Below are 26,658 nucleotides of genomic sequence, written 5' to 3'. Positions count from 1 at the left end.
TTTCGGTGTTTGAAAATTACCTCATTTTACTTCATAATTGATTTAAGATAAGTGAGAAGATTATCACATGACCCCTTGTGGTGTGAAGTCACTGTGATTTATCCTCACTCTGCTACCGGATCACTGCTGCTACTTTCACTCCCATGCTGTTCTTGGGCTGCTGCTGTTCTCAGTATGCAATGTTGGGTCCTTTCTGCCTTTGAGTCATGTTTGATGTTGCTGTTTGAACTATTTTCCAAGTTAAGCAATGATGCTGACTATATATATTTTTTTAAGAGCTCTAACTCATGTTTGTGGAAATATTTTACAGGTATTCTTTGTGGACTATGGAAACACTGCAAAAGTTGCTATAGATCTTTTACGGAATATTCCACATAGTCTTCTGGAACTGCCTTTTCAGGTATCAGTCTATAAGCAGATGCAATGGCTTTTGTTTGGAAAGTAACTGAAAGCAAGAGTTACAACTGAGCCATTCAACATCCTTTAAATAAATTTATCTCTCCTGAATGTGTTAGTTTGAGCAAAGTTGTAAATTTTATTCTAAACACTTGAGAGAATAATGTGCATTTATGGAATAAGAATGCAATGTTGAAGATTGGGGGTGGAGAACCTAGTTCCAGAGCTCAGGATCTTGGTAGCTAGGCTATTATTGTTACAGTTGGTGGAGCAAATAAAATCCCAGATGGAATTGGAGGAGTCGATTCATGTGATTATTCAGTGTAGCCATTAATGTAGCCCCCAGAACAGTTTAAAAAAATAGTTTCTGGTTAATTAGTTCCTGCTTCTTTGCAGAATATATTTGAAAATATATAATGCAAACTTCAATGTATTTCACTTAATGACGTAGCTGATTAAATTTCTAATTTGTTCTGTCAAAGAGCCTGAAAAATTGTGCCAGTCAGATGTTTACATTGTATGTCGTAGTGGTAGGCGTATGTATTCTGGTGCTAATAGGTGGGTTTTCTCTTGTGTTCAGGCCCTTCAGTGTCAAATTTGCAATATCCGTCCTTCTGCATATTCTTTGATACATGGAGATCAGTGGAATGTCAAGGCCAGAAGAAGATTTAGCTCCCTGGTGAAAAACTGTGTACTACTTGTGAAAATTTTCTCTGTTGTACACAATGTGCACCGCGTAGATCTCAGCATACAGACTTCAAAACTTGACTGTAATGTGCGGGAAATACTCATTAGTGAAGGTTTTGCTGAACCAGCCGAAGAGACATATGAATCAAAGGTTTGATGTTTACAAGTTAACATTGTTAAGTTTTAAACTTTATGTACAAACTAACACCATTCCAGTTTAAAAAATAGGTGAACTTGAGTTTGGATTTAGACCATAAAATGGAGGGACACAGTACACCAGTCAGTCTGTTGAGTTTGCTCTGCCAGTCAATGAAATCATGACTGATCTCATTATCCCCAATTCCACTTTTCCTGCCTTATCTTCAGAACACTTGTTCCCCTTACTAGTTAAAAATTTGGTCCTTGAGCTGAATGACTCAGCCATGACAGTCCTCTGTGATAAAGAATAAATATTGACTACATCCTGAGAGAAGAATTTCTTCTTCATCTGTGTCTTAAATTAGTGACTTCTTTCTCTGAGATTATGCCCTGTAGTCCTACAGTTTCCCACAAGGGGAAATGACCTCTCTGCTTCTTAAGTCTTCTAAGAATCTTGTATGCTTTGATAAGGTTCCCTCTCATAATTCTAAACACCAACAAGTACAGACCTTTCTCTGAACCAAGTACCTACTCATCCTGTCTCATAAGAAAATCCCTGCATAGCTGTGCTAAACAGTATGTTTGACACCATTTGGGACAAAACAGCCCACCTAATTGACACAGTATGCACTACATTCTACATTCAACATTCACATGCTCCATCATTGACGCACAGAGTAACAGTGTTCCTGACTTGTAGCTGTTATGTTATGTGGTCAGGAAGTCAGTGTACTTTTGTCCCTTCATAATCTTACAGAACAAAGATGTGGCAATTTCAGTTTTGGTTATTTAAATTGACCTAGCAAGCCCTTCCTTCTATGGAAAGTATTTTCTGCTCAATTATGTTTTGAGTGGAAAAAGTGCTTTTTGATCATACTCTTGTATAATTTAGCTTCAATTTCTATATGTCTTTTTTTTTGTTCTTTCCCTCATTTTAAAAAAAAAACATTTTTTCATTTATATCCCTATCAAATCCATTTAAATTTTAAATACTTCAGTTGGATCATTTGGAGGGATATGGGCCAAAGTGCAGGTGGGACGAGTTAAGTTTGGGAACATGGACGGTGTGGACTGGTTGGACCAAAGCATCTGTTTCCATGCTCTATGACTCTCTGACTCTAACTCTCACATCACCTTTTTAAACCTGGCAAACACACCACCACCTCTGGAAAGATCATCTCCTTTCATTTGCCAACACAAATATCACATGTAATCCATTCTATTGTATGGTAATAGATAATAAATAATACATTTTCTGACCAGTTTCACAAGAAATGTACTGTCACATAATAAGCCTCACCCCTTGTTATGTTGCCTTAATGTCACTGGTGTATCTTTTGAGTTCCTAGATTATGCGATAACATACATTGCAGTTGGTTAAAAAAATTGACAAACTGAATAATTCATGCTTGTACATGTTATTTTTGCCACAAATTTTCTTCTGTAAATCCACTGGTATCTTGCCACAGTATTCCTGGGAATTTTACGTACTGAGAAAGGTGTGTTATGAGCAAACGTGTAGGACAGCACTCTTTTGGCCACACCTCATCTGATTTACTTGTAAATGCTGCCACCTGGAGTTGTGGACTTAGCAATCACAGTTAATTTTTAACTCTCACCAGAGGGATGGTGATAGCACTTAGCATGTCCCAACCATCTTGGCTAAAACAGATTATATTCGAGTTGTATCAAGTCTGGGATTTTCCTGATTTGGTGAATATGCAAACAAATCTTTTATGACAAAAACTGCTTTTAATTTTTGCTTGCTATTTAAATGATGCAGGGTTTAGAGTAGAGTTGAAAGTAGAGGAAAGTAGAGTTGAGGCTGTAGTCCCAAGAACCAAGATATTGTTGAATGATGGAGTAGACTCCAGGGACCAAATAATGTTCTTCTGCTTTTGTTTCTTTCTTGTATTTCATGAAATAATTTAATTTTCTGCTGCCATTTCAATATGAATATGTTTTGTACATAGATAAGTCATGAGCAGCTGAAGACCATATTGGACTGTCCTCTCCAGGAAAAATTGGGCTTAACTCAAAAAACTGTGTGGACCCAGAAGGAAGAAGACTGGAAACTAATTCAGACATTAGTAAAGAAGTTCTCATCTTCTAAACTGGGTTTTCCATCTTCAACGGTAAAGTCAAAAGCAGAAATTACTGGAAATGCACAGCAGGTCTGGCTGCATCTGTGGAGAGAAATCAGTTGATGTTTTGGTTCAGTGACCTTTCCTCAGAACTGAATGCAGAAGATCAGGTGGGGGGAGGGGATGAGGAGAATGATAGGTGGCGATAGAGCCCAAAGAGAGAGAAAAATAGATGTACAGACAAAGAAGTAGATAATGATTGGCCTGGGAGGATGAATAGCTATTAGTGGACAACTTGTGGCTGATGATTGGTAGTGTATCATATCATACTATATGATGAGGTCTGGTGTGAGGGGTTTGGGGTAAGCACGTGTGAAGGTCCCTCAAACCTTCTGGCTGCCTTTTGGACTCAATATTGAGTTCAACAATTTTAGGGCTTAAGGTTGAGAATCATTGAACCCAAAACATTAACTCTGATTTCTGTCCACAGATGCAGCCAGACGGGCTGAGCCTTTCCAGCAATTTCTGGTGTTTTTGATTTCTAACATTTGCAGTTCTTTTGGTTTTTATTCAATGGTAAAGTAATTGTTTCTAATAAAATTGCTATTGTTTACATTTAAAGATTAGAACAACTTTTTGAAATTGTATTTACAGGAAACTCATTACTGACCGGATTGTCCATTTTTGTCCGCTAGGTTTATTTGCACGGTCCCTTTAATCCCTATGAGATGAAGTTTCATAGCATGACTACAATGTCCAGGTTCAGGTATGGGGGAAAAAAAATTCAGAATATAAAGTTTGCTGCTATGGAACTGAAGGGTTTTTCTGTGTTTAGAGAATTTACTTTTTAAGTAGATATTTAAATCCTTTATATACTGAGGTACCTTGTACTGTTTTTGCAGATTAACCTCAATGGCACTGGCATTACGAGTGCAGTCCAATAATAGTAACAGCAAGATCACTGTTCATTGTGCTTGAATAGTGTGCTATTTTATGAGTTACCCTTATTTTAATGGATGGGGGGGTACAATATTTGAGGTCTCCGCACAAAGTGCTGTTGCTTTAAAGTGAAACAAAGCTGTGTTCTTACCAAAAGCCTTACTGAAAGAAAACACTTCCATAAAGTAGCATAAAAGGCGTTCAGGAGTGCTTATTTTAAAGGTGCAGTCCCAGAAATGCTAGTCTGTGAAGTGCTATTAAGGAGGGATGCTCCCCTGTTAAAGATCTATATCCGGTGAGGAATCTGCTTCGAAGCCCATCTAGAGGGACATCAGTGCAGATTAGTGCCGACTTGCACATCTGTAGAATATGAGAGGATATTAAGGGCGGCACAGTGGCTCGGTGGTTAGCACTGCTGCCTCACAGTGCCAGGGACCCGGTTCAATTCCACCCTCAGACGACCATCTGTGTGGAGTTTGCACATTCTCCGTGTGTCTGCATGGGTTTCCTCTGGGTGCTCCGGTTTCCTCCCACAGTCCAAAGATGTGCATGCTAGGTGGATTGGCCATGCTAAATTGCCCACAGTGTTCAGGGATGTGTAGATTAGGTGGGATATAGCGGGGTGGGTCTGGGTGGGATTCTTTAAGGTTCGGTGTGGACTTGTTGGGCCAAAGGGCCTGTTTCCATACTGTAGGGATTCTGTGATTCTATTCTATGATTAAGTATCTGCTCTGAAATCATGAGGTTAGCCAAGATTCATTTCCATTTATTGTTGATGTAAATCCCTGTGTGAGTGGCTTGGTTTGAGCATGTTCGTCTCAGAGTCAGAAGATTGTGTGCTCAAGTCCTACTCCAAAGGCTTGAGCGCAAAATTGAAGTTGACACTCAGATATAATGCTAATGGCGTGCTGTACAGTGAGGGTACCATCTTTTGGATGACTTCTTGAGCTGAAGTACTGCCTGCCTTCTCAAATGACTTAAAAGATTTTGTAACACTAGTTTAACCAAGACCAGGGAAGTACTCACTGGTGTCCTGATCATTATTTATCCTTTACTGAACATCACGAAAACAATCTGACTGGACATTATTTTATTCCTGTTTGTTAAAACTTTGTATATGCTTATTAAATGCCTCATGTTAAATGTTGAAACAACAACTGCATTAAAGACCAAAACACCATAAGAAGTAGTTCATTCAGCCTATCAAGTCTGCTCTGCCGTTCGATGAGATCCATGATGTGGAGGTGCTGGTGTTGGACTTGGGTGGACAAAATCAAAAGTCACACAACACCAGGTTATAGACCAACAGGTTTATTTGGCATCACACAAGCTTTTAGAGCACAGCCTGATGAAGGGGCTGCGCTCCGAAAGCTTGTGTAATGTCAAAATAAGCCTGTTGGACTTTAACCTGGTGTCGTGTGACTTCTGACTTTATTCAGTGAGATCATGACTGATCTGATGATCCTCAACTCTATTTTACTGCTTTTCTTCCCTTTACCCTCAATTCTCTTAGTGATTAAAAAATCTCTATCTCAGCTTTGAATATACTTAATGACCTAGCTTCGACTATGCTGTTTGGTAAAGAAGTCCAGAGATTGACTACACTTTGAAAGAAGAAATTCCTCCTCATATCTGTCTTAGATGTCTGACCACTTACCCTGAGATTCTACCCTCTGGTCCAAGACTGTCCCACAAGGGGAAACAACCTTTCTGCATCTATCTTGTCATGTCCCCTAAAATCGCTTCTTATTCTGTCAGTTTACAATTCTTCCAAGTTTTGACTCATTATAAACTTTGAAATTGCCCCCACACACCAAGATCTAGGTCATTAATACAGATCAGTAAAAGCAAGGATCACAATACTGACCCCCAGGGAACTCTACCCTGGAACCTTCCTGCAGCCTGAAAAATATGCATTGACTATTCCTCCCTGTTTCCTATCACTCAGCTAATTTTGTATCCTTTTCATTCCATGTCCTATAATTCTCTTCTCAAGTCTGTTGTGTGGCACTGTATTAAATACCTTCTGAAACTCTGTGTGTACCACATCAACAGTGTTATTCTCCTCAAGCTTTTTTTTTAACCTCTTCACAAAACCCCAGCTAGTTTTTGAAAAGTGGTTTCTGTTTTAGAAATCCCTGCTGATTCTTCCTCATGACCCCACATTTTTCATGTAACAATTAATTTCAACCCCAGTAATTGTCTGTTGAAGCTTTCTCATCACTGATGTTAAACTGGTCTGTAATTGTTGTGACCTGACTAGTGCCTTCTATAGTTTTAATATCACCTTCCTACTTTTATACTTAATTCCCTTTTAAATCAAGGCCAACATTCCATTTGTCTTCCCTATTACTGTTTGAATTTGGATGCTGGCTTTTTAAGATGCATGCACTAGGACTGCCAAATCTCTCAGTTCGGTAGCATTCTGCAGTCCTTCTCCGTTTAAATAATTAGCTCCTCAATTCTTCCTCCCACAGTACATAACCTCACATATTTTCCCATATTATATTCCGTCTGTAAAGATTTTACTCATTTGCTTAATCTGTCCATAATCCTCTGCAGACCCTTTTGTGTCATCCTCACCACTTGGCCTTTCCACCTACTTTTGTTTCATCGCGACAATACATTAATTTTCCTCATTCACGTCCTTATATGTTTCGTAAGCAATTGTGGCCCGAGCACAGCTCCTTGTGGCATTCCACTAAGTACAGGTTGCCAGTCCTGAAAATGCTTCCCTTATCCCAATTCCGTTTTCTTTTAGCCAATACTCTATCCATGCTAATATATTACTTCCAACACTGTGGGTTCTTATTAAGTCACCTATCAACCAATTAAGTAGCATCTTAGCAACCACCCTCTGAAAATCAAAGTATATTGCATCCATTGCTTTTCCTTTATCTCTCCTTCTTGCTAGCTCCTCCATTTGTCAGGAATAATTTCCTTTGATCATAATATGTATTTCTAAATACTTTACTATTCCATTCTTTATAATAAATGCTAACATTTTTCCAGTAAGGCATTAAGCTAATCAGCCTATAGTTAGTGGCTTCTTGTGTCCTTCCCTTTTTAAATAAAGGTGTTATATAAATAATTTTCTAATTCTTTGGGACTTTTTCAGAATCTAAGGATTCCTAAGGGCAGCACAGTGGCTCAGTGCTTAGTACTGCTGCAGGGACCTGGTTCAATTCCAGCCTTGGGTGACTGTTTGTGTGGAATTTGTACATTCTCCCTCTCTGTACTTGGGTTTTCTCCCACAGTCCAAGGCTGTGCAGATTTGGTGGATTGGCCATGCTAAATTGCCCCATAGTGTCCAGTGATATGTAGGGTAGGTAGGTTTGCCGTGGTAAATACAGGGTTATGAGAATGGGGTGGGGATGGGGGCTGGGTCTGAGTGGGATGCTGTTCGGAGGATAGATGCAGACCTGGGCTGACTGGCGTCTTCCTGCACTGTAAGGATCCTGATTCCTGGAAGATTGCTACCAGTGCATCCACTATCTCTGTCACTACCTTCTTTAATTTCTTAAGAGGTCCTGGGGAACTTCTTGGTCTTTAGCCCCATTAGTTTCCAAAGCACTTGTTCTCTGGTCCTGTTGTTCAATTTATTTCCTGTCCTCCTTTTGTCCCTCAATTATTTAGTAAATTTGAAATGTCATTAGTGTTTCCTACTGTGAAGGCTGATACAAAGCATCTATTCAACTCCTTTGCCATTTTTTGGTTCCCCATTATTATTTTCCCAAACTCATTCTCTATGTTCACTTTGGCCTCTGTTTTCCATCTAATATATTTGAAGAAGGTCTTGTTGTTCATCTTGAAATTATTTGCAAGTTTATCTTCCCCTTCTTTATTATTTTTAAATACTTAAACGTAGCTCAAGGATCCGTTCCCTGTTTTAAGTGATGGCTGACTGTCTTCATTGCATTCGTGGAATTGAATGAAATCAGTTGAGTGGATTTTCTAAAACTGTATGCATGTTGGAATCTTTCTTATTGAAAAAGGAAATTGCTTTTCTTGTGCAAATAGCTATTTTCTTTCAAACATGGTTTCATTTTTAATTTTGTCATAGGAATGTTTGGATTGAGAGAGACAGTATAAATTCAGTCTCTCTGAACAATGCCCCTGAAGATACTCACCAGAGGATGCTGGTTGGTGCATCAGTATCAGTAAATACATCAGGTATTCATAAAGCTGCTTCAGACAAGGTCGTTGTGTAATTATGTCTGTAATCCAATTTTTGTTGTGATTTTGCAATTAGAGTTAAGAGTAAATCTAATATTCGATTCACTGTTGATTAGACATGTACATTTAATAATGTACATAAAAACACAACAAATAAGAGCAGGAATAGGCCATCTGGCCTCTCAAGCCTGCTCTGCCATTCAGTAAGATCATGGCTGATCTTTTCATGGACTCAACTCCATTTATCTGCCCGCCCACCATAACCCTTAATTCCTTTACTGTTCAATAATCTATCTTTGTCTTAAAAACATTCAATGAGGTAGCCTCAGCTTCACTGGGCAGAGAATTCCACAGATTCACTACCCCTTGGGTGAAGAATTTCCTCCTCAACTCGTTCCTAAATCTGCTCCCCCTTATTTTGAGGCTATGCCCCCTAGTTCTAGTTTTACCCGCCAGTGGAAACAGCTCCCTGTTTCTATTTTATTTACTCCCTTCATAATTTTATATACTTCTATAAGATCTCCCTTCATTCTTCTAAATTCCAAAGAGTATAGTCCCAGTCTACTCAATGTCTCCTCTTGATCCAACCCTGTTAACCTCGTGAACCTCCTATGCACCCCCACCAGTGCCAGTATATTCTTTCTCACGTAAGCAGAACAAAACTGTATATAGTACCCCAGATGTGGTCCAGCACCCTGTGCAGCTGCAGCTTGACCTCCCTTGGGATCAAAAATGACTTTCTTCCACTCTGGTGTTGCGGATCCTGGTATTATGAATTAATTTGATGCTGGATCTACAGGTTCAGTTGGTGACTGGGCAGCTCAGGTTCTTGCACAATGCTGCTTTGCCCTTAAACTCCGTCTAGGCCTGTCAGTGTAGTTTGAAATGTTTGGAACCTTTGTGGATGTCTCCTCCAGCTTGCAAGGTTTTGGACTAGAGATTCCCATGAGTCGATAGGGATGTTGCATTTCTTTCAGGGAGGGTTTAAGGCTATCCTTTAAACATTTCCTTTGCCCTCTTGGCAACTGTTTGCTATGACCAAATTCAGATTAAAGAGCTTGTTTTGGAAGTCTAGTGTTAGAGATGCAAACTCTGTGGCCTGTCCAACACTGCTAGTTGACAGTAACCATTGCCTTGATGTTGAACCTCCAATCTTGCCTGTGGATTTATACTTCCCACTTCCTACAGACTAAGGGGGTGGCCGCGGGCACCCGCGTGGGCCCAAGCTATGCCTGCCTCTTTGTAGGATACGTGGAACATTCGCTTTTCTGCTGTTACACTGGCACTATCCCCCCACCTCTTCCTCCGTTACATCGATGACTGTTTCGGCGTTGCCTCATGCTCCCATGAGGAGTTTGAACAGTTCATCAACTTTACTTACATCTCCAATACCTTCCTTTCCTTACTGGACGTCTCCATCTCCATCTCTAGTGACCACCTCAAAACTAATGTCTGTTTCAAGCCCACTGACTCCCACAGCTGCCTAGACTACACTTCTTCTCACCCACCCTCCTGCAAGAATGCGATCCCATACTCCCAAATCCTCTGCCTCTGACGCTTCTGCTCCCAAGATGGGGCATTCCACTCCTAAGCATACCAGATGTCTTCCTATTTCAAGGACTGTAACTTACCCCCTCCTGCGATTGAAAATGCACAGCCGCATCTCTCAAATTTCCTGCATCCCAGCCTTACACCCACAACTGCCCAACAAAAATAAAGACTGAATCCCCCTTGTCCTCACGTATCACCTCACCAACCTCTGCGTCCAGCGTATCATTCTCTGCCACTTCTGCCACCTACACCACAACCAAAGAGATACTTCCCTCCCCACCCTTATCTGCTTTTGAGGGACCGCTCTCTCCGTTACTCCCTCATTGGCTCCACACTCTCCAATAATCCCGCCACCCCCAGCACTTTCCCTGCAACTGCAGGGAGTGCTACATCTGCCCTACACTCCGCACCCCCCCCTCCCCCCCCATCCCCCCCACCCAACAAACCTTCCACATTAGACAGGGGTTCACCTGCACATCCGTCACCTTGGTCTACTGTATCCGCTGCTCCCGATGTGGCCTCCTCTACATCGGTGAGACCAAGCGTAGACTCAGAGACTGTTTCGTCGAGCATCTACGCTCTGTTTGCAGCAAACGACAACACTTTTCGGTCACCAACCATTTTAACTACCCCTCACACTCCCTGGGCGACATATCCATCCTGGGCCTCTTCCAGTGCCACAATGACGCCACCCGCAAACTGGAGGAGCAACACCCCATATTCCACCTTGGGAGCCTACAGCCTGATGGCCTAAACATGTAATTCACCAGTTTTAAAATCTCTCCACCCCTGGCCTCATCCCATGTCCAAGCCTCCATCTCATCCCCACCTCCTTGACCTGACACAAGCTGCCCATCTTCTTGCTCACTTATCTGCCCCACCCATCCCACTGACCAATCCCCACCACTCACTGCCTGCACTCACCTATCACCATTCCACCTACCTTCCCCAGCCCCACCCCTCCTCCCTGTATTTATTTCTGAGGTCCTTTCCTCCTCCCCATTTCAGAAAAAGGGTCCTGACCCGAAACGTCAACTTTCCTGCTCCTGTGATGCTGCCTGGCCTGCTGTGTTCCTCCAGCTCCATACTCTATTGTGGATTTATAGGACTTTTTGGGGTATCACTAATGATATTTCTCAAGGAATTTAAGATAATTACCATGTGTTTGTCATCAACGCTTTGTTAATCAGATGGCCAGAGGTTGAGCTGGTACACTCAGGGTGATGTAGAATTTTGTTTTGAATGCCTGCCTTCACTAAGAGGAGGCTCTCAAGCGAGAGAAGTTGATCCACATAGTTCAGTGACTCACTCTTAATAGCTGGATGCACCATTGGGTGACGGGAGCAGGCTGCTCAAGAATCTTTGTTGTTTGCATATTTAGCTTTGGGCCCACTCTTTCTTGGCATTCCTGAAGTGCATCATTGATAGTTTGGAGCTTTGCTTCTGAGTGCATGTAGAACATACAGAACATAGAACAGTACAGCACAGGAATGGGCCCTTTGGCCCATGATGTTGTGCCGAACATGACGCCAGATTAAACTAATCCCTTCCCTCTGCCCTTGGTCCATATGCCTTCATTCCTTGCATGTTCATGTGGTTATCTAAAAGCCCCTCAAACACCCCTATCGTATCTGCCTCCACCACCACCCCCGGCAGCGTGCTCCAGACATTTTAACATGTTCTGTGTTTAAAAAAAAAGCTTGACCCTCACATCTCAGTTGAAATTTCCCCCTCTCACCTTAAATGCATGCCCCCTAGTATTAGACATTTCAACTCTGGGAAAAAGGTTCTGACCGTCAATCCTATCTATGCATCCTGTCATTTTACAGACTTCTATCAATTCTCCTCTGAGCCTGTGCTGCTCCAGAGAAAACAACCATAATTTTTCTAGCGTCTCCTTATAGCTCATATCCTCTAATCTAGACTGCATCCTAGTAAACCTCTTTTGTACCCTCTCCAAAGTCTCCAATCCTTCCTGTAATATGGCGACCAGAATTGAATACAATACTCTTTTAAGTGCAGCCTAACCAAAGTCTTACAAAGCTGCAAAATGACATCCTGATTCATATGTATTCAATACCCTGATCCATCAAGGCAAGCAGGCCATATGCTGCCTTTACAACCCTATCTCCTTGTGTGGCCACTTTCAGGGAGCTATGGTCTTGAATCTCAAAATCCCTCTGTACGTCAGTGCTGTTTAGAGACCTACCATTAACTGTATATTTTCCTTAACATTTGATCTCCCAAAGTGCAGCACCTCACACTTAGTCAGATTAAACTCCATCTGCTATTTCTCTGCCCATATCTGCAATTGATTCATGTGCCATTGTATCCTTTGACAGCCTTCTATGCTGTCCACAACTCCACTGATCTTTATGTCATCTGCAAACTTACTAAGCCGGTGTGTTTGGTTGCAGACGTTTCGTCACCCTGCTAGGTGGGGCAGCATTTGGTATGGAATTAAGTTCCTGGTTGTTTCACTGAAGAAAATATTATAATTGGCTGCATAATTTTGAACTAGTCAGCTAAGTTCAGTTGGTGTGATACAGCTGTATGCTAAAAAGATTTGGGATCTTTGATATAGCCAGTTGAGTGGGTTAGAAAGAGGGGAGCCAATTCACCACTTCTCACCTGGTCATAATAGATGATGGTAAGATGATTTACGCTGCTTTGCCAGGGATGAAGCACATTAGCTATGAGGGGGGATAAAAATGGAATGGACGGAGCTGATGTTCAGTTTACTTGAAGTGTATAAAATTATGAAGGGCTCAGATGGTGGAGAGGAAGGACCTATTTGTAACTGTAAAACACTGATTTAAAGTAATTGACAAAGGATTTTCTTAAAAAATATCATTCATGTGATGTGGGTGTTACTGACTAGGCCAGCATTTATTGGCTATCCGGAATTGCTCAGAGGGCAGTTAGAAGTCAACCCACATTGCTATGGGTCTGGAGTTACATACAGACCAGGTAAGGACAGCAGTTTCCTTCTCTAAAGGACATTAATGACTAGATGCTTTTTCCCCCAACAATTGACAGTGGTTTCATGGTAATCATTAAACTCTTAATCCAGTTTTGTTGTTGAATTCATATTCCAGCATCTGCTGTGACAGGATTCAGACACAGGTCCCCAGAACATTACTTGGATCTCTTCATTAGTTTTCTAGCAGTAGTACCACTTGGTCATCATCTTATTAGAACAGAGTTAGACTGTAAGACTGTAGGAGCTGAAATACACTGTTCAGTCCATTAAGGCTGCCCCACCGTTTAGCAAGATCAAGGTAGATCTAATAATCTTCAACTCTATTTTTCTGCCTTTTCCCCATAACCTTTGATTCCCTTACCGATTAAAAATCTATCTCAGGCTTGAATATATTTAATGACCCAGTCTTGACAGCTCTCTGAAGGAAAGAATTCCACAGATTTGCAACCCTCAGGAGAAATTCATTCTTCTCTCTGCCTTAAATCTGTGACCCCTCATTCTGAGATTATGTCCTTTGGTGGCCCTAGACTCTCCCACAGGGCATCTATGCCATTAAATCCTCTAGGAATCTTGTATGTTTCAATAAAGTTGCACCGTATTTTCCTATATTTTAACAAGTACAGACCCAATCTACTTAATCTCTCTCGTAAGACAGTCCCCTGGTATCCGCTTACTAAACCTACTTTGGACTGCCTGCAATCCCAGTACATCTTTCCTTAGATAAGAAGCTGAAAAGTTTTCATAGTAATCCAACTGTTGTCTTATTAGTGTCATAGAGTCACGTAGCAGGGAAACAGACCCTTTTGTCCAACTCCATCAAGTCAACCAAGTTTCCCAAATTAAACTACTCCCATTTTCCTGCATTTGGCCTATATTCCTCTAAACTTTTCCTATTCATGTACCTGTCCAAATGTCTTTTAAATGTTGTAACTGTACCTGCATCTACCATGTCCTCTTGCAGTTCATTCCACATATGAATCATTGTTTTCTGTGTGAAAAAATTGCCTATCAGGTCCCTTTTAAATCTTTCTCCTCTCCCCTTAAGAATATGCCCACACTTGAGGGAAAAGACCTTTGGTATTCACCTTATCTATGTCCCTCATGATCTTATAAACTCCTATAAGGTCACACCTCAACCTTCTAGCTTTAGTGAAAAAAGTCCAGGCCTGTCTCGCCTCTCCTTATAACTCAAACCCTCCAGTCCTCGCAACATCCTGGCAAATCTTTCCTGAACCCCCTCCAATTTAATAATATTCTCCCTACTGCAGGGTGATGAGAACTGTACACAGTACTGCAAAAGTGGCCTCACCAACATCTTGTACAATCACAATGTGATGTCCCAATTCCTATACTCAATGGTCTGTACAATGAAGGCAAGCATGTTAAAAGCCTTCTTAACCACCCTGTCTAGCTGTTATGCAATGTTCAAAGAACTATATACCTAAACCCGTAGGTCTATCTGTCCAACAATACTGCCCAAGACGCTACCATTAACTGTCAGTCTTTCCCTTGTTCATCTTACCAAAATGCAACATCTTGCATTTATCCAAATTAAGCTCCATCTGCCACTCCTAAGCCCATTGACCCAATTGATCAAGGTCCCTTTTTTCCCTTAGTTACTATTCTTCACTGACGACTGTACCACCAATTTTGGTGTCATCCGCAAACTTACTAACCATGCCTCCTAAATTCTCACCCAAATCATTTATATAAATGACAAACAAAAGTGGACCCAGCATTGATCCCTGTGGAACACCGCTGGTCACAGGCCTCCAGTCCGAAAAACAACCGTTCACCACCCACCTTTGTCTCTTACTGTCAAGCCAATTTTGCAGTCAGTTGGCAATCCCATGTGATCTAACTGTACAAATTAGTCTAACATGCGGAACCTTGACAAGGGTTTTACTAAAGTCCAAACAAAGAACGTCTACCACTCTGTCCTCAACAATTCTTTTGGTAACATCCTCAAAAAACTCAATCAAGTTTCTAAGACACAATTTCCCACAACAAAGCCATGGTGACTATCCCTAATCAGTCCCTTTGTCTCCAAATGAGTATAAATTCTATCTTTCAGAATCCTGTCCAACAACATACCCACCACTGATGTTAAACTAATTAGTCTATAGTTCCCGTGGTTCTCCTTCCAGCCTTTCTTAAATGAAGGCATAACATTTGCCACTCTCCAGTCCTCTGGCATCTCACTCATGGCTATAGATGATAGAAATATCTCTGCTAGGAGCCTTGCAATCTCTTCTCTAACTTACCACAACGTCCTGGGATACACTTGATCAGGTCCTGGAGATTTATCCACCTTTGTTTTTAAGACCTCCAGCACCTGATATTGTGTAATGTTGACTATTTTCAAGACATCAATATTTATTCCCCCCGAGTTCTGTAGCCTCCATTTCGTTCTCCACAGTAAAAGCTGACGTGAAGTATTCATTTAGTGTCTCACCCATCTGCGCTGGTTCCACACATCGATGACCTTGTTGATCTTTTAACCACAGTAGGCTGCACTCCTACCTGTGATCCAGCTATATTGTTACCAAGGACAAATTGTATTTCTGGAGCCGAGAGTTTCTCCAGTACTGCTATCATCACTTATCCACTTTTCGCTGGACATTCCAACCTCACTCTCCATAATGGAGCACTTGTCATCTCACCATGAATTTCAATTAGTAGCACTTTTTCTGGCAATAGTCTTTCTGAATTACATATCTCCTCATCTCTCAACATTAAAGATTGACACGATCCCGTATCTCTTAATACTGTAACTTCTTTACCTGCTGCTCCTAATTTATGCATGTAAACCTCACCTTCGCAAATAAATGGTTTAAGAAAATATAACACTTCCTTCTCAACCAACCTCTGACCAGGTTATACATTCTGGTACAGCTTTTTAGCCTCCACTATGCTTTCCTTTACCACTTTTACAAAATTCATTAACTTATCCTGTTTTCCTACATCTATCTTCCGAGAGCTTTTCCTAAACCACCACCACTGGGACTTCATGTGGCCTACTTTATTGCAGTGAAAACACCTGAGCTTTCTAACTTCTCTTTCCCTTTCATGGATTTCCTTTTTACCTTCTGCTAAGCTATCTTTATTGTCTTCAATGAGATATACTTTTCCTTATCACCTGAGGATTTCTCTTTTTCCCCAGTTTCTATCCCTCATGGATTGAAATTCATGTCGGAAGCCAAAAGTTGATTTATGAGCCAACTCATAATCATTAGCCATTTCAGCAGCTAGTCTTGCTGTTTTAACTCTCTGTTTTTTCACATGAGTTCTCACTATCTCAGAAAGTGAATTTTTGAACTCCTCCAAAATAATTGTCTATCTACTTTTAATGCCCTTATCAACCTATCAAAATTACTTTGTTTTGATCCTTTTGAATTCAATGTATGTTTGACCAGGGTCCCTCCTTAAGTACCTGAAATGTCTGTAAGCTTCTGGCACAAGTTCATATGCACTTAAGATGGCTTTCTTCATCTCCTCATACTCCCCAGATACCTCCTCTAAATGTGATACGAATACCTCACTAGATCTACCTACCAACTTTGTTTGGATCAACAAAACCCACATGGTCACCAGCCACTTCATTTATTTAGCCAAGTTCTCAAATGAGATTTAAAAAAAGGCTTATACATCCTTCGCATCAAATTTAGGTAATGCTTGGATATATTTAAACAGGTCCCCATCAAGCCTTTGGCTACAGTTGGTAGAAGGAAGAGTCATTGGACCTGAAACAGTAACTCCAATTTTTCTCTTCACAGATGCTGCCAGACCTGCTGAGCTTTTCCAGCAACTTCTGTTCTTGTTGCTGATTTATGGCATCCGCAGTTCTCTCGGTTTTTATTTAGTCTCTCCCTTTCTGCTTTTCGTTCTCTTTCTTTCTTTCTCTCTCTCTCTCTTTCCCACCCCCCTCCCTTTCTTGCTAGGGCCTCTCCTTTTTTTTGCCAGTGCAATTCTTTCCTTTTCTCTTTGTACTGTCAGGGTGATTCTGTCCTTTTTGTTCTGCTCGGGCAACTTTTTCCTTTTCTCTTCCCTCTGCTTTCAACCATAACTTAAACTGTTTCAGCTCCCTTTCATTTTCAGGCTGCTTCATTTGCAATTGAATTCTAGCCATTTCCAAAGACATCGATGGCATTTCAAGCAAATTTAAATGTCAAGCTGTTGCTGTAATTCCCTCCTTTTCTCACAAAGGCAACCCCACTCCAGTTTGTTTGCCTTGCTCACCTTTTGTAAAACCATTTCTTCCACCCTCAGAAAATTCTTAGTGACTGAAAAGAGCCATTACTACACAAAGCACTGTTTAAACCAACCGAATTCAACACCCGAAACAAAATACACTAACACCTATCACTCGCCACCTTTGAGTCCAACAACCCTAAACGCACATTGGAATTATAGAATTATCCTGGATGAACCCTCAATCTGTTATGGCCAGGCCAGACCCCTCAGAATATTTTACGAAGATAGCCTAGACCCTAACTTTTTCTTATTTTAAAGGCAGATGTGAAATGGGTGTTCCAGGTGTGATGCAACTGGTCAAACCACTCGGCTTTAGGCAAAACAGAATTTATTTAAACACTACAGTTGAAACATGAACAAAAGAAATCAGAACTTAGAGTAACAACTATTGGAAAACCTAATAGACCTGATACAGCAACTTAACTAATTAACTGTTCCAATATAGTAAATCCCATAAACACAACCCTTGGCAAAAAGGTACATTCAAACACAGATTCTTACAGGCAGGAGGGAACATCATCCGGAGAGAGATTGTACTTAAGATTTACTCCACATGCATGCAACCACAAATGTAAAATTGCTACTTCTCAAATTTAAAGCCAGTTAACTGTCAACTTTTGTGAGATCTTATTCCTGACGTGAACTGTTAGATTGTTTCTGGGAGTTTGATCACCGTTACCTAAAATCAGCAGTTGACCATTTGTAATCAATTTTCATGTAGTTATATTGAATTTAAGGTTAAGCAATTTAGACATAATACCTTAGTTAATTACGTACAGAAAAGAATAATAAGACTTGTGACAGGTGAGAAGGCTTCACCAATCCCAAAGCTTTCTGTAAAATGAAGAAGCAGAAGTAGTGGCCCTCTATAGTTTGGAGTGATGGCCTGTTTATCCCTGATGTTTCACAGTCTTTGATGGCATCTTTGGTGGTAACAGTCTTTGTTAATCCCTTGAATTCTCGTCTTCTCTGAAAGAGGTGATAGTATATTTCCATGGGTCTTCCATCTCTTCACCCCACTTTCCACCTCCTTGTTGATATAGTTACTTTTACGGCTGGCGATCTATGCTGTGTCAGTCAACTGTCTGAACCATTATCAGGATGAATATTGTCCCATTGCCCACCTCAATTTGAAGATTAATTGTCATTCCTTCTAAGACCAAAGCATCCTATTCGCCCAAATGCTGCATTGATAATAAGATAGCATGATTGAAAAATCTTTGTCGGTTCAATTGAATATCATGATCTCACTGATTCCTGTGAGCTTTCCTGTATTTTCATATGCTAGAAATTTGTTTCTGTTTGTAGAAAGCTAGTTACGACTGCAACACAGTTAAATGGGGTCTCATGCTACACAGTAAATACAGTGGAATACTGAAAGGGTTTTGTTTTAAAGGGGACCACAGTTTCTAACAATCTACAGCCCTAGATATACTATTTGCCAGGATACTGATACCAGTTTGCTTCAAATGAAGCCCCTTCCAGTGGAACAGCTCACTCATTCCTGAGTACTGGTGCCAGGGCCACGTGAATCAGAACCAGTCTCTCCACCACCATTCGTTGAGCCACGCATTTACCTCTGTACTCTTATTTACTCTATGCCAATTTGCATGTGGTTCAAATTGTAATCCAGAAATTATTGCCTTTGTGGTTATGCTTTTTAATTTAACCTCAAGCTGCTCATAATATCTCAGCAGAACCTCTTTCCTAGACCTCCCTATGTCATTGGTATCTGCATGGATCACGACACCTTGATCCTTTCCCCTTCCACTCAAATTCCTCTGCAGCAGAGGAGGTATGTCCTGACCTGTGAGTAAGAATCTCCTACGTACTGGACAAGGATACCAGCTGAGGCTCCCCCATCGTAAAATTCTGGATCCCCGTACTTGCCTCACTTGCAGTCTGCTCATGGACCGTGGACCACATTTGATGTAACTAACGTGTGACTGCTTCCTGAAACAGAGTGTATTTGTATTCTTAATAGCTGTCATTTTTTTTGGAATGTTTTGTGAAGGAAATGGTGTTTTTACCCATTCGTAATCATTGAAATGCAGGGTCAGAAAGAATTTTATCCTGTTAACCTTTTAAAAAATTTGCCTGCTTTATCATTGTCTGGTCTTACAGGTTCAACTATAATTGTGAGAGAAACTAGTTTGATGCCAAATATCCATGGACTTCCAGCTCTCATCTGTATGATATTCGCTCCAGTTGTAGAACTAAGGTACATGTGAAAATGTGCAGGAGGGCAGCTGCATAAAATTTCTTTTTTGTGTTTCTCTTTTGTCACTTAACTTTATATATTCTTCTTTTAACCAGATGTGATATGGGCCACTACTGCTACTGTCTGTGGTGTTTGATGACTGAATTTGTAAAGAAGCACTGTTTTTGATGTGATGATTTTGAACTTAAAATTTCACAATGGTGGGCATATATTCTTTCTCTTAGAGTTGCCTATTTTTGCATCTGAACACGCATGTCAGGTGTCAAAACTGCTCAAAAATTCTGGTCGATGCTTCTCTTCACCAGCCACAATTAAGCATGTGAGAATAGCACACAAGTTATAATTTTAAGGGTAGGGTGGTTATACCTTCGGTGTTTTTGATTTTGGTTGTCCTTGCCTATGCTGACAGTTGTAAATTTTATGTTTCTACAGAACTGACAGACTGAGAAAGTATTACACTGGTGCGCTGTGTGGCTTAGGGTGGAATCCAACAACCAATGCTCCTCTGTTGGAAGAACATGATCTGGAAGTTGTTTTTGATGTGCATTTTGATGTAAATGATATTATGGAGGTAGTGTGGTATTACTGTGTGATGTGCTGAGAAACTTAACTGTGTTCTCCACCTGAATTCCATCTATAATATTTTTAATTTTATTAATTTGAGGACTGACACTTGCCTTCTAGATAATGTTCTACTTCCTTTTACATGAAATTTCTTAAGTTGTGTAATTAAATTACAGGTGGCTGATATTTGATTATTAATGTTCGCAAATTGAACATTTAAAATTTCCAAATACTTCTAGCTCTTTGGTAAACACCGAGAAATTATGTTACCATCTGAAACTAAAGATAATGATTCAGTAATGATACAACTGCCACTTAGGAAGGAAGCTTGAGGCTTTGTTGGTTGTGTTTTCTTGTAGATATTAGTAGATTTCCAAATGTTGAACTCGTTAAAATTAATTTGCATCATAGTATTTGATATGTAGTCACCTTCTTTTCAAACAAAAGCTGAAATATTTTTCACTTAATGAATTCTAGGGAAGCGTAACCTGAGTAGGAGAAAGGCTATTCATCTGGTGATAAATTATCTATGGATGTAAAATATAATATCTTCTGGCAATATGTTCACATACAGCTCCATAAAGTAATTCTGCACTTGGAAGAATGAAAATTTCTTTTTAATGCACATAGAGCTAATGCCACATACACAGAGACTTGAAATGTCTGAAATCAATTCTGCTGCATTGTGCATAATGATTTATTGCATTGCTAATTTGCTTTATTTTTTGGCATCTATGAAGGAAATAGAATTTAAGACTGCACAAATATTAAGGCTATTTCTTCATGATGTTGAAAGGTGATAGTAAGAAAGAGGGGAGATCTTATAGAAACATATAAGATTATGAAGGGAATAGATAAAGTGGAGGCAGGGAGGTTGTTTCCGCTAGCAGGTGAAACTAGGACTAGAGGGCATCGCCTCAAAATAAAGGGAAGCAGATGTAGGACTGAGGTCAGGAAGAACTTCTTCACCCAAAGGGTTGTGAATCTTTGGAATTCCCTGCCCAGTGAAGTGGTTGAAGCTACCTCGCTGAATGTTTTTAAGGCAGGGCTAGATAATTTTTTGAACAGTAAAGGAATTAAGGGTGATGGTGAGTGGGCGGGTAAGTGGAGCTGAGTCTCAAAAAGATCAGCCATGATCTTATTAAATGGCGAGGCAGGCTCAAGGGGCCAGATGGCCTACTCCTGCTCCTAGTTCTTATGTAAAGCAACTATTTTCAAATTTAACTAAATTACTCCATTGTCCTTAATTCATTCAAAAAATGAAACATTTTGTTATGAGAGCTGAAATTACAAATGGATTCTGTGGTTCAAGACCAGTTTGGTATGATTTCAAATGGGCACAGCAGTCTTGATGTGTGACTACTGTTGAATAATTAAACATTCTTGTGTCAAACATTTAACAATAAGTTTCTGTTCTCCAAAAGTCTGTCAGCTACCTCAAAATAGACTTCATCTTTTATAAGAGTTACAGATCAGTAAATTTGTCAGTCTTCTCAGACTGTGTCCTTCTCCAGTTTGTGTGTTGATAGAATAGAATTTTTTTAATCAACTTAGCTGTGTCATGGATAGATTCAGGAAAATATTTTTCATCTTGAAAATGCTGAAAAGTTATGTTTGAACTTTTACCTTCAGATCAATCTGCTGCGGAGCACAATTAACATGTTAGTTTGTGATGGACTACTACGTTCAGGAAACCATGAGAAAATACGTACACTGCAAAATGAAGCCCGACAGAGATTAATAGAGTAAGGCCACCCAGAGTGCTATAATACTTGTCCTGGTAACACCCAGGGAGCATATTGTTTATGCAGTTGGAAGATGAGAAGATGATCTACTTAGTACTGATCATTTGAAAACTGGTTAAAACCTTGGAGTCACATTGTTAAATTTGCAAATTCTAAACATCAGTACATTTGAAATAAATTCAGAATAAGGAAATGTATTCCGAACGGAGTACTTTGAAAGTAGTCTACTAGATTATTTTTATATTCTAGATTTATTAATTGAATTTAAATTCTGCTATGGTGGGATTTGAGCCCCTGTTCCCAAAGCATTATCCTGGATGTTTTGATTACTTATCCAGTGATATTAGCACTGTGCCACCATCCTTCCCCAGAAAAGATTACAAATGTCTTTGGGAGATAATAAAAATACATTTTTTACCCTTTCTTAGTACATCACCTTAGTTATATAATTTGTGAATTGTTCAAGGAGCGAAGTAGCAGGTAGTGAAGATAGGGTGAATGGGAGGGGAAAGAAAAAGTGACACAAGGCAGTTTCAAGAGAGATGAGGTGGAAGAAAGCATTTGAGAGAAGGCGGAAGGGAAAATGGAGGTGAATAAAATCCAAAGGAAGGTGGGACAGAAGAAATCTTGGAGCTGATGGGAAAGAGGTGCACAGGGAAATTGAAGAAAAGAATTGAGGAAGAACCAAATAGGGAGAGAAGAAGGGCAAATGAAATATTGCCATTGGGGATTATTGATAATAGTTCTCCTAGTGGGTTCATTGTTTACAGATTGATGAGTTTGCAGTTTTTCTTTAAGCAGGAAAAGGAATGGCACACTCCTGTTTTCCAGTAAGAGCTAGTGCACTAAACTTTCTTTAAAAGAAGTAGTGGATTTAATCACTTTCATCACCTCGTTCCAAAGCAATATAAAAAATCCTTCAGTTCACTGCTATTTCTTTTATTTTGGCTCTTTTATTTCAAGTGATAAGTTCTTTGCATGAAATCGTCATTTGGATTTTCTTATTCCAGGAAATTTTTTGAAAACTCTAGTACTTGATTTTTGATCATTTTGGCTTTCTGGATTTGAGAAGAGTAATTTGTACAGTGTTACTATCTGCAAGTCATTGTTTAAAGTTGGTGCTATGTTCCCTTGTCAAGGATGGCATTGTCTGCATTGGTTAAATGGAATGGAATTTTGCAATAAATGGTTCTGCACCCAAGAGGATCTGCCATGAGAGAGTCCTGCAAGTTTAGGCAATGTTTTGATTTTACTAATGTGACACTACTGATCAGCTTTTGATATCGTGCCAATCTCGTGGTGAAACAAGTTCTGACAAGATCCTAATGTTGGTCTGTTTACAGCATATTCACTGGAAAGAAGCTGAGAGAAAGTATTACACCACAATACTGTGAAAGACCATACAAGTGGAATCAGGTAGATATATATTTTCAACATGATCCTAAACTCGTGCTGCATGACAACCGACATATGCTTATCTGTATTTTTTAATCACAAACGTGATAATATTCCAAGTTAAATGTAAACATAATTGATAAACGTGTTGCCTTTCAAGGTCCCTAGTTTAAATCTTTGCTGTGTTGATTGGGTAGTACTGAAGAAATGCAGGATTTCTTTTCACTGGCTGGGTAGGGAGAGATGATCGTCTTTGTACTCAGATCATATATTCTTCTTAATAAGTTCTGTGACTTGGAGCAGAAAATATTTGGAGTCCCTTTGTCTTTCTTTTACTGTGAAATAATAACCTTCAGGAGAGGAGACCAAAGGAAAGATAATATAAATCATAATGCAATTTATCTACTCAAAATCAAGAAAGGGGAACCAGTCACTTTTCATATCCCAGTTCTTAAAGTCTGCTTCGGCAAACCAGAAGTCTCCTGGTCATAATAGAACAGACTCACATTGGACAAGCCATTTACCAATTGGAGTATTGGAAAAGATCAATTCCGTAGTTTGAAGCTCTAATGTTGTACTGCACTAATATTAACATGCTGTGCTGAAGAGATGGGTGGGAGAAATAGCCTGGCTGCTATCTTTGTTGAGCCACTAAAGTTATTGATTTGAGCTGTTACGGGTATATGTAAATGTATTATGAATTGGTTGTCAACAATACTTTTGTTAATTTTGAGAGGATGTGTTTTATTATATATAGTTGAAATCTGTCCTTTTACTTTGCTTTTGTCCTGAAGGAACGGATAGATGGGAAAATAGAGTATCATACTGCATTGTGAATATATCCCAAGTGATTTACATGGTGAAAGACTTTTTGGTATAGTGAATTATTGATACTGATTTCCCTTGTGAGTGTGACTATTTCCAGAGTAGTGGACACACAAGAAACAGTGTTGGTGATCCACAGTGCCATACTTTTGCTCCTTTTGCACATGTCATATAATTGCTGGAACATTTCCCATGTGGGCAGGCAGTTCAATGTAATATTCCTCTTACTTTATTTTGTAATTCACCTGGGTGGAGGTTTGCTAGGGCTATCCTTTCAGGTTGGAAAACTTTAAGAGGCTACTTGGAGCATTATGCAATAAGCAAATTAAAAACATACAAGCAAGGAGCAGGAGGCAATCTTTGAGCCCTTCGAGCTTGCTCTGCCATTTAGTAACATCAAGCATCAAATCAACATGATTGTAACCTCAAATACAGTTTCTTGCCTGTCCCTAAGACCATTCCAGCCCTTTCTTAGCAAGAATCCTTTTACATCTGACTTGAAAAATTCAAAAACTGTTTCTACTGCCTTTTCAGAAAGAGCATTCCAAAGACACTTAACATTTCTTGAGAAAATATTTTGCCTCATCTGTTCTTTTTTAAATGCATAAACCTTTATTCTAAATAAGTGAAAACGTGGCATTTTAAATGGGAAAATAATAGATTTTAGGAAATTGTGGTATTTAATTTTACGGCTATGAGCTCTTGCTCTATGCAGTATTTAAATTTGGATTAAGTTGCTGCGAGAGGTGATTGAATAAAGTAATGTAACATGAGGCTGCCATTGACTTTCAAAATGGTTTGAATTATTCGAGATAGTATAAACATCTCAGGAAATGATCTTCACATTAATCTGACTGGATTTCATGTACTGTGTTTTAAATTGAAACACAATTGGGATTGACCAAAAAGAACGTATGTTGGGAAAATGGGTCAAAATAGTTCAATAAATATTTAGCTTGTGTGTAAGGAACAAAAACAGAAGTTGCTGGAAAAGCTCAGCAGGTCTGGCAGCATGTGTGAAGCAATATCAGAGTTAATGTTTCGGGTCTGGTGACCTTTCCTCAGAAACGGGCCCGAAATGTTAACTCTGATTTTCTTTTTCATAAGTGCTGCAAGACCTGCTGAGCTTTCCAAGAAACTTCTGTTTTTGTTCCTGATCTACAGCATCCACAGTTCTTGCGGTTTTTATTTAGCTTGTGTGTTTTTTTCTTTAGGTGGATCCAGGGCTTCTCTTGAACCAGTCCAGGGAAGAAAACAAAATAGTTCTTTACCAAATGCATTCCATGGTGTTGCTGAATCCTTAAGCCATCCAAATAAAGATGTGACACTGTTCAGAATTGCTGACTTAAGGAAAGGATTGGAACCAGTTAAGCCCCAAAATATGAAAAATGTTCATGTTGCTTTTCAGCTGAATGTGGCCTGTTTTGGAAGAAGCTATTATAGTTGATGGAACAAAAATGGCCTTTAACACAAGATGCTGTAATTTCTTAAATTCTGGATTGAAAGATATCTAAAGGACAAGTGGTTGCTTTAAAACCTGTAATGTGGTCCAATTGCAAGCTTATTTTGATGGAGCAGTAAGCTTGGTTTTGGCTTTCACTTTGATTTCAAACTGATGGATTATGATTTGTTGTATCTGTAAGTGGGTATTGAAACCAGCTGCATGCTAATTAGGGCTAAAAATTATTGCACTTATAGAAAAATTATAGAAAATACTATTGGCTTTATTGCTAAGCATTTCTTATTTGATTTACTTAAGTGTGTGAAGAGGTCATGTTTCATCAGACTTCTCATTGTTGCATAGAGAACACAAATATTTTGTTCGTTGTAGCATTATTTTGTTTTGAAGTTGTTAATAAAACAAGCATGTTTCTGAACCAGTAAATCATGTGGATGAATTGTAAATGTTTTGCAGTGCCAATACAGTCCTCATAAGTCTGGAAGAGTTTTGAGGAAGTGTCTAAGTAGGACCAGAACAAGAAATGTTCCACATTTCTTCTAAAAAGACAGGCACGACTAGGACCCATGCGGGTACCAATGACAACACCTTTTATTTGAAGGAAATTAGATTAATTAACAGAGAAGTTATCAAGTAAGAGAACATTTTGTAGAGGGTAGCAGTAGTTGATAAAAACTGGTTTGACCTCTTTAAGAAGGAAAATGGAGAGCTCTCAGACCATCTGGGTGTGGAGTGGAGGTGGAGATAGATTTAGATGCCAGTGGTGAATAGAAGATGGAAAGTGAAAACTACTAACGTGGACATCAAAGGAATCAAGGACATAAGTCAGGAGAACTGGATGAGGCTGGAAAATGTTTATTTCAAGGGGTTTGGAGTGTAAGAGTCAGAAAGTCTTACTGCAACTGTACAAGATGCTGGTGAGACTGCAGCTGGATTATTGTGAGCTGTTTTGGTCCCCTTATTTAAAGAAATATATTACTTCTTTGGAGGTGGTTCAGAGAAGTTCATGAGGATGATCTCCGATACAGAGGGATTTCCTTATTAGCAAAGGCTAAACAGGTTGCGACTCTTCTTGCTGGAGTTCAGAAGAATGAGGGGGTGATCTCATTGAAATGTATAGGATTCTTAAGGAAATTGATAAGGTAAATGTTGAGAGGATATTCCCCCTCATGGGAAGAGTCTAGGACTAAATGACATAGTTTCAGAATAAAGGGGTGCCAATTTGAGACCGAGATGAGGAG

The 26,658-nt window shown here is 39.7% G+C and overlaps 1 protein-coding gene across 1 annotated transcript in view; it reads left to right on the top strand.

The window, feature by feature from the left end:
• The window catches only part of LOC109922785 (ATP-dependent RNA helicase TDRD9-like), a 36,519-nt gene extending 10,676 nt beyond the window's left edge, over positions 1-25,843 (top strand). Inside the window, exons 5-14 of the mRNA XM_020522828.2 lie at positions 311-400; positions 977-1,234; positions 3,195-3,356; positions 4,001-4,071; positions 8,308-8,417; positions 19,333-19,429; positions 19,862-20,000; positions 21,626-21,738; positions 23,082-23,154; positions 25,173-25,843. Coding sequence (XP_020378417.1) covers positions 311-400; positions 977-1,234; positions 3,195-3,356; positions 4,001-4,071; positions 8,308-8,417; positions 19,333-19,429; positions 19,862-20,000; positions 21,626-21,738; positions 23,082-23,154; positions 25,173-25,262 — 1,203 coding nt within the window. The 3' untranslated portion in view covers positions 25,263-25,843. The remainder of the gene's footprint in view (positions 1-310; positions 401-976; positions 1,235-3,194; positions 3,357-4,000; positions 4,072-8,307; positions 8,418-19,332; positions 19,430-19,861; positions 20,001-21,625; positions 21,739-23,081; positions 23,155-25,172) is intronic.
• The last annotated feature ends 815 nt before the right edge of the window (positions 25,844-26,658 follow it).

This window comes from Rhincodon typus, chromosome 8 (genome assembly GCF_021869965.1).
Source record: "Rhincodon typus isolate 14 chromosome 8, sRhiTyp1.1, whole genome shotgun sequence".
In the NCBI taxonomy this organism is placed as follows: domain Eukaryota; kingdom Metazoa; phylum Chordata; class Chondrichthyes; order Orectolobiformes; family Rhincodontidae; genus Rhincodon; species Rhincodon typus.
Note: the sequence above shows the minus strand (reverse complement) of the source record. Positions and strands in the feature narration are given on the sequence as shown.